The following is a 12,549-nucleotide window of genomic DNA, read 5'->3' on the forward strand; positions in this document are numbered from 1 at the left end:
AACTACCCCACTCAGACCTGCTAGGCTGTGGGGTCTATGCGTGCGTTACTCCTCTGTAGTCACCAGCCCATATGTCCTGAGTCTGGGTTAACTCAGAGCCACAAGCTCTAGAAAGTAACCGGCATTATGTGTTTTTAAACATGGTCTGCAGCATTTATATAAATATTGTCCCTGCAATGGCAAAGGTGACTGGCAAGCTATGGGTGTTTTTGCAAGCACCAAAAACAAAACTCACAGAGCTCATTCCCCACCAGAGCTAGAAAACTACTGGGAAGCTGGAAAGCTCTCTCCAGCAGCATCCCAAAGACGAAGTGAGCACGGGGCTGGGTGCTGCACAGATGACTGTCTGTTCAATGGTCCTGATTCCTCCAAGGCTGGCTTCACCGCCGTCAAACGTCACCAAGGCTCCGCAAATGTTGCATTTACATACAACACCCACCCGAGTTCTGGAGTTTACAGAAAGTGTCCACCCAAAATTAATTTGTTACGTGCTAATAAAGGGGCCCTGGTGGCACAGTGGTTACGAGCTCAGGCTGCTAACCAAAAGGTTAGCAGTTCGAATTCACCAGGCGTTCCTTGGAAACCCTATGGGGCAGTTCTACTCTGTGCTATAGGGCCACTATGAGTCAGAATCGACTTGGTGGCAACGGGTTTGTTTTGTTTAAATGAAGAAACAGGCAAGACATAGTTGCAGCACCGCGGCCCTGCCAGCTGCTCTCTTAGGGGAGGAAACACCCCCTCAAGTGTGCTTCACAGAGGCAGGGCCTTGAGAGCTACTCATTTTAGTAATTAACGGAGAAATACCTAAAATATTCTACAGGGCAAAGGAAGCTTAGCCACGCCATTGGCTAAGTGAGCAAAAGGACATGCTGTTTTTATTCAGAGTGTACTAGAAGGTGATGGCCTCGCAACCCAATCTCGAGCTAGCAATGCCTCCTCACAGAGCCGGTTCCATACCACAGAAGCCAGCAGGAGCATTCAGACATGTCCAGGACCAGTTTACACCAGGGGTTCTAACTCCATGCCCCAAGAGGCTTCACCTGATTTTAAGCAGGTTGTCTGGGCCCTAGAGTAATCAGCTTCTCCTTAACTGGGGTTGACCTTGGTGTGCCAAAAAATTACCTCCCCTAAAGAGATCAGACGAGATTGCAAAATGTGTAGCAATCCTACGAAAGAATAAGAAAACTGTAACCAGGTTATTCTGGCCTCTAAAAAGGGTCCATCTGATAAAATCTTTAATGGTTGAAACATCACTCCCTAGATAATAAACTGCAACTAAGTTCCCTAGAGGTTTAAAAAAGTTATTGCTATTTATTTGCAAAGCTAAATCTGGAATTCTGTTGACTTTACATTCAAGCCATCTTCCTTGGCCTTGAGCACTGTCCTTTACCAAAACCTTGACAATTTTCACTTCTCCAGTAGGTACAAGATTTATTTTTCAGGTCTCTCTCTCTTTCTCAAAAGCCTGTGTGTGTGCATATGTGAGTGGTATGTGTATGTAGGTGTGTGCATATGTGAGTGTGTGTGTGTGTGTATGTCTGTACGTGGTGTGAGTGTGTGTGTGTCTGTAGGTGTTTCTGGTGTTTAGATGGTTTATTTCCTGAGGATTCTTCTTTTTCAGAAGCTCAGGTTCTCCCTGCCAGATCAGTGGCCTGTTCATATCTAGATTCATTACTTCGTTAATGTTTTTTCTAACATGCTGTGTTTCCATCCCTGTCAATAGATCACCCCCACCCAGTGACTCCACTGAGACTGTACTATGCACACAAAAATAAACTGAGCCATAATTTGCCACTAGCTTTGGCAAAGTGAGATAATCTCTGAGGAAAAATGGGCCAGAAACAGGAAGAAAGAATGGCATGCGCGCTGGGGCAGGTGAGCACTGTCTTCAGGCGTCAGGCGGTCTGGCCCAGGCGCGTCCTCCCCACCCCTGGCTACGCAGCGGAGCAGTGGTGGTTCAGCAGGAGAGTTCCCTCCTTCCGTGCAGACACCCAGGTTTCACTCCCAGTCAGTGCACCTCACTCACAGCCACCCCACCTGTCAGCGGGGCTTGTGTGTTGCTGTGATGCTCAACAGGTTTCAGAGGAGCTTCCAGACTAAGACAGCCTAGGCAGAAAGGGCCAGCAATCTACTTCCAAAAATCGGCCAGTGAAAACCCTAGGGATCACAACAGTCCAATGCACAATCAGTGATGAGGATGGTGCAGGACCAGGCAGTGTTTCATTCCACTGAGTGTGGGTCACCATGAGAAAGGGGCGACTCAACGGCAGTCAACAACCACAACAAGAGATACATAGCAGTTCTGTCCCCTTTGTGGTTGGACAAACTATCTACATGCCCTTATATAAAGTCACCTAACCTCTCTGGGACTCAATTCTGCTTCCTCTTCAAGCAGATAAAGACACTGGACCACGTTATTTCCACCACTCCTTCTGGCTCTGAGGTCCAACAAGACTATGATCTACTAGTTTCTTTCCCAAGTCAAGAAATGATATTACTAACATCTGGTTGTTCAAGAGAATAAAAACTGAAGATTTCCCAAACTCAGAGGTACGAGTGGAGAGGCTGCCCACTAATGTCCCAGACTCAGTCTCTAAAGACCCCCCAGCTCTGGCTTATTGGGCCCACAAACCTCCATCTGCTTGACGAGTCTGCTGCGGTCATCTTTGAGCTGACTCTTGGCCTCCAGCTCATACTCCAGGTCCTTCAGTGTCTGCTCCAGAAGCTGCCTTCTCGTGAGAGCTTCATCCTGAGATCTCTGGTAGTCCCGTAACTCTTCCTCCACCAGGCGCATCTGGAATGAGGAGGTGGAGTGGTTTTCTGAGGTGATATCCCAACAGACAGGACATAGGCTGACCCCGAAGAAAAGAAGATGAAGGGGAATGCCCCTCCCCATACTGGAGATCAGAGGACCTTGAGCAAGTTCCACCTCCCTCTGGGCCTCAGTTTCCTCTTCTGTAAGAAGGGGTTAGACAAGGTCAGCATGTTCCAACTGCAAGTAGTAACCCATTGGTTTATAAACTGTATTTAATAGCTGTTGACCACAATTTTTTTTAATTAAATATAAGAGCAAAAAAAAAAGAATATAAGCAAATATTGCTTTGTGAAACTTTTGTATATATTTGCAGGATTTACATATTACTGAGTCACAATGCAGTATGTATTTCTTACAATGGTTAATGGTTAAAACATTCTTGAAAGCCAATGAACTAGGTAAGGTTTTCCCAGAGTGTAATTTACTGCCCACCCTTGTCAGCATCACCTAAAGAGAAGTTTAAAATTCAGGGAAAATAAAAACTAAATTAATGACTCCAAAGCAACCTGGAGGCACAAAAACAAATAACACAAAAGTGTACCTTAGGTGAAAACCACTGCTGGGTAACTGCTGGGTACCCAGAATAAAATGTCACTGCCGTCGTAACTGACAGCGTTGTTTTCATCCACAAGGTGGCACTGCACTAACAGCTTTGAAGAAAGTGCCTCCTGCCAAGGAGCCCAGCCACCTCAGGCACAGGGTGGGTATTCCCTAAACATCTGTGAGAACTGAAACAGTGACGTGTCTGTTTTGTTCCACCTTTCTACCCTCCTGGAGATGGTCAAAACTAAGGGATGAAAGCATGGTTTTAGGAATACCAGGGATTATTCCCTTCAGGGAGTATATGTAAGAATAAGTGGCAAAATCCATTTAGATATCACTCTTTTGGGGTGGTTTTCACAGAAAAGTTGAGGACGCCTCAGAGGTGGTCTTTCTTTGGAGACCCAATAGGTTAGGCCAATTTAGGAAGACCAGTGGGAAAACTTTAAAATGTCTATTTCTTTCAAATCAAAATACTATCACAGGGTTTAGGATAGGCCTTTATAACTTTTTTTTTTTAATTGAGATCTTTAACTCAGTTCAACCAAAACACGGGGTGGTAAACAGGGTTGAGTTTTTCAAGGATCCAGAGTGATCTCAGCTTGTTAATTCACTGCTGTTGTAGACAACCCCATGACCTCAGCAGCTTGATGGAGGATGGTATCTGACTAGCTTCCCTTCCACGATGAGGTGTCCATTTCTGCCGTTCAAAGGGGAAAAGTCTCTCACAGGCTATGCCACCCAGAAAAATGAGGAACAGCCATCTTTGCTTCCATTGTAAAGGGTCATTTTCTGAATTACCACTCTTTTACAAGCAACAGTGGCTCCTTCAGGCCTTAACTAATCTCTCTGGGCCTCAGTTTACTTATCTAACTAGACGGTCTCTTAGTCTCCTTCCAACCTGGAGATTCTAGGGTAACAGCATTATACGAAAAGCAACAGGAAGCACTTTGCAGGGATCACTGTGACATTGTGACTTTTCAAAACCAAAACAGAAGACCAAGTGCTTACTGGTGTTCTGGCAAATATCTGAATTCCTCCATGCCTTTGCTAGAGAAATAAAAATGATTTTTTTTTTTTAATGCCGAGGAGAACTGTGACGTAAGTGTGCTAATTCCAACTCCTGATTTGAGTGCTGTTCCCTGTGACCCCCGTCAGCTGTACCTGTGACCCCCCAGTCAGCTGTACCCTGTGACCCCTGTCAGCTGTACCCTGTGACCTCAGTCAGCAGGGATCCTCTATCAGGGTCCTTTCAGAAGTGTTCCAGAAGTCTGCGATAAATATCCATTGTTCTTTTAGATATTTTAGCACTGACTCATGGGTGACTTTTCTTTGATCATAAAAAGTGTGTTTTGTAAAGAAAAAGTTGTTTTCCTCTGGAATCTTAGTGGTCTTGGCACTGTTTATATGAAGGAAAAAACACACACGTACATATAAACCTCAGAACTGAAGAAGGGAAGCTAACATTAATTTAGTGTCCGAGATGTCAGACACTGCTAAAGAGTCTCATGTGTTATCTCATCTAATTATTAAATCATCCACAATCTGTACATTTTTGAAGAAGTAGAAACGGATTAACGTGGTCAAGGTCACCCAGCTAGTAAGAGGCACAGCTGGAATTCAACACACACTGTGCCTACATTCTAGAGCCCTGAGCTTTCCATTAAAATCATCAAAAAGTTCCCTTTATTTTTCTTAGTTCCTTAGGGGTTCACGATTTAAGTGTCCCAACATTTGGGTTGTCCCTGGGTGGGGCAAACAGTTAATAAGCTCGGATACTAACCAAAAGCTTGGAGGTTCGAGTCCACCCATCTTGGAAGAAAGGCGTGGCGATCTACTTCCCAAAAATCAGCCATTGAAAACCCTATGGAGCACAGTTCTACTCAGATACACGTGGGGTGGCCACGAGTTGGTGCTGACTCAATGGCAAGTGGGTTTTTTTTTTTTTAATTTGGGTTACTTTGCTCTGTTATTCTTAAATATAAAACCAAGAATATGCTTAAATAATTTCAGTACTCATAAATTCTTGAGGATTTCCTTTTGTCCCCATGATTGTCGTTATGAAATTCTTGACCACCACTCCCCATGCCAATAAAAGTCTTTCTTATCAAAAATGAATGGCAAAAAACCATTGGTTACTACAGTCCCTGTTCTAAAATTAAAGTATTAACGCCTATAAATCTTTTGGACACAGCTGGGCACACAACTGGTGCTCTATAAGTGGTAGCTAAGCATTTTAAGCAGGAAATTTTGGACTAATCAAGAAAACAGTCAGTTTAAAGTTATGTCAATTTCACCTCCGCATTCACAGGTCCTCTGGGGCTTAGAAGGCCATCTTCCCCACGGAACCATCCTCAGTGTGAAGAGTGAAAAATTAAACATGAAAGCTATGTTGGAATCTACCCCGAAGTTTCTCACAGAAGAGTTTCAAAGTAATTGCAAAGGGCACTTTGAATAAGCGGCACCTATCGGCCAGGCGTTACCTCCTCCTGAATTTTCATGGCTGTCAGATGGGCCTTCTCTGCCTCCAGGGTTTTCTCCTTCAAATGCCTTTGCATCTCTGCAAGCTCCCTGCGATTCTTCTCCTTGTACTCATCCAGCTGGTTCTGCAGCTGCAGCGTTGACGTGCGGGATGCCTCAACAATGTCAGCCATCTGGAAGAGGTGGTACAGACATGAGCCCACCCTAACATGCTCCACCAGGGGTAGGGAGCTAGGTTTGGGGTCCATTTAAACACAGAAGGCATCTCCTCCTCTCCCTGCCTTCTACAGCCTTTCCAACAGCTCTGCAAAGCAGCTGGTCATGGGCCCCCCATGTGTGGTCACCTCTGGTTTGGGAGCAGCTTGGAGGAGTGAACGAGCACATCCTTGGAGCTAGATACACAGTCCTGGGTTTATATCCTTGCCTTTCTACTTACCAGCTATGTGACTGGGGCATGTACTTAATCTCTCTGGGCCTCAGTGACCCCTCACTGGAAAGACCAAAATCAGCTGTACCCTGTGACCCCCCCATCAGCTGTACCCTGAGACCCCTGTCAGCTGTACCCTGTGACCCCTGTCAGCTGTACCCTGTGACCCCCTTGTCAGACTGTTGTCAGAATTAAAACAATCCAGAGATATAGACAGAATTCTACTTAGATGCAAAACAGCTAGTCAAGTGACTGGCACATAACACAGGTGTCTAAAAATGGCAGCCACCATTGTCTGCTTCTAGGATGCAGGAAGCCCATCGGCCTCGTGCCTGTCCCCTCCTGGGTATCTGGGGGAGACACAAGCAGAGGAGCTACTGTCCTTTACATTCCTGGACAAGGAAGATAGGTGCTGAGTCCTAAACAAGCCACAAACACTTAGATTCTGGTTGGAGAAACACGTGGTAACTCTGCATTTACATGCCAGATGGCTTCACGTAATTTTTTAAAGGAGCTGGGCCCAGAATCCAGAGAGCGTTAGCATTTACTTCTTCTGGCCAAGCTCTCTGTACCTGGGATTCTCAAGTCCAAAGAGCTGTTTCGGGTAATCTGCAAATCCCTGACACACGTACCTAGTATCACACTGACGTTAACTGCACACTTCCTAAGCTTTCATCAGATCCCCAAAGAGGACTGGGTCCCAACAAAAGGCTTATGCCCTGCACCCTCCCCCTCATTCACTTCCCTTACCTCCTTCTGAAGTTTCTCGATGGTCTTGTCCAGGTGCCATCGCTCGTTCTCCATTTCATTCTTCAGCCTCCTTAATTGCTCTTTCTGCTCAGTCTCATCTTTTAGCTTCTCAGACAACTGCTTCTGCTCCTGGGTGGCCCGACTCAGATTTCTCTGCAGGTGGCAGGAAGAGGACAGTGCTGTCACCTACCTACGAGGTCGGCCATGGCAACAGGTGGCAGAGGGAATTTCACACCACGCCACAAAGCAGCCTGACCTGTTACATCAGTGACAGGGGAAAAGATCAAAATAAAGCCATCGCAGAGACACAAGGACATTGTTAGTTCTGAAATTCAAGGACTGGAAAGGAAAGCTGACTTAACCAAAAACATCCACAGGAATGAAGAGGAAGACAAAGGATGTATTGTAGAAATACAGACAATGCCAAGGCTGTCAGGGGTGGCAATCCAGGAGCGTGGCTGCAAATCTGAATGTCTGTGCTCAAAAACTGAGGTTAGGGGCCCCAGGTAGTGTAAATGGTTAATGTGCTTGGCTGCTAACCAAAAGGCTGAAGGTTCAAGTCCACCCATAGGTGCCTTGGAAAAAGACCTGGCGACCTCCTTCCAAAACATCAGCCACTGTGGAGTACAGTTCTACTCTGACACACGTGGGGTCGCCAAAAATCGGAGTTGACTCCACAGCAACCAGTTTAGACCTACCTGGCAATCCACACCCTGTGGTATGCAGTATTGCACCTGTATTCTTAGAATTTTATCTGCTGTGCAAATGGTTCTTAAAATAGCTACAAATGAATCTATAAGGGAAGAGAATAATGCCCCACAGGCCAAGAGTCCATCTGGGGGCAGGGAGCTGCAATCAACAGAACTCAGTGGGCTGGACTCAGATACAGAAAAAAAGGAACTCGGGAAGCTCCAGACGTTGATGAGCTCGATAAACAGAATACAGTATTAAACGGAAGAAACACTAGTCAGAAAAAGTGTACATGGATGGTTATTTGGTGAATCAGCACCAAACGCTAATACTTACGGTACAGCATAACCATCTCGGGCCAGATATCTTCCCTGGTCTCCCTTCAATAGCTCATCTCCCAAAGCTACACCGACAGGCGTCCTTCATGTAAACAATACGCAATTCCAAAACAAAATCCTAAGATAGGTTAGGAAAGTGGCTTCTTAGAACAACTAAGCATGAGGGCCATTGGTGTGAGGATATCAAAAGGGGACGCAGCGCAGAGCAGGGGGCGCATGACCCACAGACTGGACCGTCTAGAAGACGTTATTGGGTGCTGAGGGCTGAATGTGGGTTAGTACAATTACTGCGTAGAGTCTACCAGATTCTGCCTCCCTGTAGAACCTGCATAAAAACAACAATTTATACTTTTACAGTGCTTAACTGTTTACAAACTGCTGCCACCTGTGCTAACTCGGGCATCTTGAAAACATTCCCCAGTGACCTGAGGCACTCCTGGTTTGCACAGAAACAGCGCTGCTCTGCCAACCATGTGACCTTCCACGGAGGTCTCCCAGCCTCTGGCTGAGGGGCTGGCTGTGCTTTGAGAACCAGCCAGCATAGCCAGGCTGCTGAAGTTAGTTACTGCAGGGAACCAACGCCCACAAAAGCAGTTGGGGAAAAGAAGGGGCAAGAGGAAGGAAATCAGAGGCTCAGTTAACAGGAGGGTGTCCTACCACAACCACAGCTGGGCACACACCACAGGCGGGTCAACCCCTGGGATTTCTGTTGGTGGTCTATTTAGTGGTGTTGGGGGAAAGAGGAGCCCTGGTGGCACAGTGGTTAAGCACTCGGCTGCTAACTGAAAGGTTGGTAGTTTGAACACACCAGCCACTCTGAGGGAGAAAGATGTGGCAGTGTTGTTTCCATAAAGATTACAGCCTTGGAAACCCTATGGGGCAGTCCTATTCTGGCCTATACGGGCACTATGAGTCAGAACTGACTCAACTGCAATGAGTTTCGGCTTTCTGGTTTTGGGGGAAAGGGGGACATGTGGGGTAAGGAAAAGGGGGACATAGGGGAGAAGGAGAACACATGGGGTAAGGAGAAGTTGTTACCGTGGATCTGCTATATGGGAGAAAAGTCCCAGGAACACATAACTGAAAAATGTAAATTCTTAAACAACAAATATAGAGGACTAGCAATAGCTTACTGTAGAACCTGCAGGATCCAACTCAACCCTGGCCCTATGGATCTACCAGCCTCTCCTATCTCTCCTCTTGGATCCCAATCCCAGGGGCTCCTGGGTCCACAGACAAGCCAATATCAGCACCATTTAACCTCCACATGGTTTGTAATTTATACAGCACACTTTGCCCAGGCAGAGCTTCATCCTAGTTCTTCTGTGCACTGGGGACACCAGAGGCTCACTGCTCTGGGCTTGGTGCCTGGCCAACACCATCATCCCACCGACACACACACACACACAAATATCTGCCTAGAAGAATAGTTCTGCTAAATTAACTTTTTAATATTTCTTGCATGCTTGCTTCTATTTCAAGGTAGTAGGATCTACAAAAGCGAGGGGTAGATTTTCTACGCGGGCATGTTGCAAACCCAGGTTCACTACTGGGCATACGATAAAAAAACTCAGTGGTTAAGAATTAATACCTATCCCCAAAAGTGGTCTGAAAACTTCCTAGGTGGAAACCACCAAGGGGGTGTGGGTGGCCCTTATTTAATCAGCCCTTACTTAAAATGTAAAATGTAGCCCTTTCCTGTGGACTCACAGTTCTTAGAGTGAGGCCCACAAATTAGCATTTAAAAGTTACCCAGGTAATTCTAATGTTTGAGAAACATCATTTTAGAACAATGCTCTGCCTTTTCTAGTGTTCAAGAAATATGTTTCAGTAAGTCACTGCTGAGAAAACAAGCCCCAAATTCTAATGGAAAGAGACGAAGTTGGCAACTTTGTCATTTTTTTTAATCCTTCATGTGGGCAATGTTAGTGTGAGATACTCCATAGCTACAATATATTTCCGAGACCAGTGATACAAGTCCATTGATTGATAACAGGACAAAACCTTTAGGGGAAATGCAGCATCTCAGAGAATTCAAGACACAACGTATGGTGTCCCTGAGCTTGAGGACCATTACCTGTCAATGGATGCAAGTCTTTTACTATGTGACCGAGTAAGGCCCAGATTAAACCATATTAACAATAACCATGTGCAGATGATCCTATGGGCTCAAAGGAACAGGCGGTTTGATCGGGAGGAGGCTGGTCCTCTTGGAGCCCTGGCCAAACGATAACTGGACTACCGATGTGGAAACATTGGGGCTCTTTTCCTCTGTTGTCTCAGTATACAAAAATCCAATGTGATGGGAGGTAATGGGATCCAGAATAGATACCAATATCGATCCCTGAATGGAAAAATGGTGGTTTCTCCAGAAAAGGTTTCTTTACCTTCCCATCTACAGAAGCGACTTGTAAAGGGAATCACAGGCACCATCGCCTTGGATGCATTACAAGTAGTCCTAGGGAGCAGCCCAGTTCTAAACCAAGTGCTAGGGGTCAAGAAAACCAAGGCTGGCTTCTTTATGGACCCTCTACCACTTTTTGACCAAGTCATAATAAATTAGACAGAAATTTGCTATGGTCTGCAGCTACTATGAAGATGCAACAGACTGCTAAATGCACAAGGACTTTGAATTGTAAAACAATTGCTTTAAAAAAAAAAAAAGTTACTCTTTCCTCTTCAACCAAGGCTTAAGCTCCCTTTTAACTGCCAGCTTGGGGAAGAGAGGCATGCGGAGTTATTGAACTAAAGGATCTGATTATCTGGTTCCCGAATTTCAGAGAAAACAATGTGTTCATTTTACAATGACCATGGGCTTTTCATGGCATTAGAAGGGCACAGGACCAGGCAGCGTTCCGTTCCATCACGCATGGGGTCACTGACTCAACAGCCAACTTGACAGCACTAACAACAACAACCACTTTTGAGTCCAGAGAATTCAGATAAAGATGGCGAGACTGTCGGGGCCGTTTCAAATCCTTGCCAGGTCGTACTGGCAGTGGTTAGCATGGCTGCACACAGCTCGAAGCCTTCTCACCATCTCTACACAGCTGGGAAAACAGGCCTCAACAAAAATAACATGTCAGGGATAATTTCCAAGGCAAGGAGAGAAATTCGAGGGGTGGGAATGGATGGGATTACATTAAGATTTTAGGCTTTGAGCCATCATCTCTCTGTTCTGTACTCTGAATTAAATATTAGCTGTAGATTCACAGCTGGTGAACTGCTTCCATATGTGGGAAGATTTGTTTGGCCAAAAAATGATAAAGATGATCTGAGAGACCACTATTGCGGCACCCAGTGCTGCAATCGAACATGACACAAAGGTACAGAACTGTGTCTGTGTTTGCTATAAATGCTCCTCCTTTCTTTCTGCCCCCAAATCGCTCGCAAATTCAAACCATGCACTTTGGCAGATGGATTCGGTACCAGCAGTGATTACAAACCTTAACCCACAGCACAGTAAGCCATCCAGGCAAAATCAACCAATCAGGTGTTTCTAACAAACCGTCCACGCAAAATCAACCAATCAGGAGTTTCTTACAAACCATCCAGGCAAAACCAACCAATCAGGAGTTTCTAACAAACTGTCCAGACAGAATCAACCAATTAGGAGTTTACAACAGAGATCTAGAATTAAAGGAAAAGAAATCCAAAGTTGGGGCAGTAACAACAAACATAGAAGAAAATAGGGCTAAGTGTGTACAAAAACAGGTTCTCAGGGTTATTTGTGGTTACCAGGGTCTAGGGGAGGGAGAAATAGAGACTTATTGCTTAAAGGGTCCTGAGTTTCTGTTTGGGGTGATGGAAAACTGAGAAATGGATAGGGGTAATATGAAAATAATTAATGTCACTGACTTGTACCTTTAAAATGGCTGAAGTGGCAAATACTTTGTTGTGTATACCTCCTCACAACAACATATTTAAAAATGATTAAGATGGCAAAATTTTTGTCCTAAATATTTTTACAACAAAAAAATTTACAAACAAAACAAGTTCTCTATCAGAACCCAGAGAAAAGGAGTGTGGCCAGGAGAAGGATTAGCCCCTGGGTGAGGCTGACCTGTGTGAATCCTGGAACACACCCTGAGGAGATGAATCTGCTTACTGAAACAAGAGCTGCAATTAGGCCTTTAAGAATCTGAACTCTGACTCTTCCCAGCTCTTAAACATCTTTAATGTGCCTTAAACTCTCTCTCCACCCCCCACCCCCCACCCACAAGGGTCTCTAATAGAAAGCTTTAACAACCTTCCCCTTAGTCTGCCCTCAAAACCACCGGCTTTACCGCCTCAGAAACTCGCCTGAGGGAAGCTAGGCAGGGAGAAGAAGGATAGGCCTGGACCGTGTCCAGGGTACTGTGCAAAGTCAACTTGGAACTTCAATGTGGGTTTTTTGTTTTTTTTTTTAAGAACTCACTTTAACCGATCTTTCTAACCTTCAAATGTGAAAACCTACTTTTCTAAGAACAAGCTGATTTTGAATAGCGATAGCTATCTAGTCTCAAAGA

At 45.2% G+C, this 12,549-nt stretch overlaps 1 protein-coding gene across 1 annotated transcript in view; it reads right to left on the minus strand.

Moving 5' to 3' along the window:
- The window catches only part of CGNL1 (cingulin like 1), a 118,889-nt gene that overhangs the window by 20,098 nt on the left and 86,242 nt on the right, over positions 1–12,549 (minus strand). Inside the window, exons 10-12 of the mRNA XM_064267493.1 lie at positions 7,014–7,166; positions 5,839–6,009; positions 2,633–2,794 (exon numbers count right to left, since the gene is read on the minus strand). Of these exons, the coding sequence (XP_064123563.1) occupies positions 2,633–2,794; positions 5,839–6,009; positions 7,014–7,166 (486 nt within the window). The remainder of the gene's footprint in view (positions 1–2,632; positions 2,795–5,838; positions 6,010–7,013; positions 7,167–12,549) is intronic.

This window comes from Loxodonta africana, chromosome 13 (genome assembly GCF_030014295.1).
Source record: "Loxodonta africana isolate mLoxAfr1 chromosome 13, mLoxAfr1.hap2, whole genome shotgun sequence".
NCBI classification, from domain to species: Eukaryota; Metazoa; Chordata; class Mammalia; order Proboscidea; family Elephantidae; genus Loxodonta; species Loxodonta africana.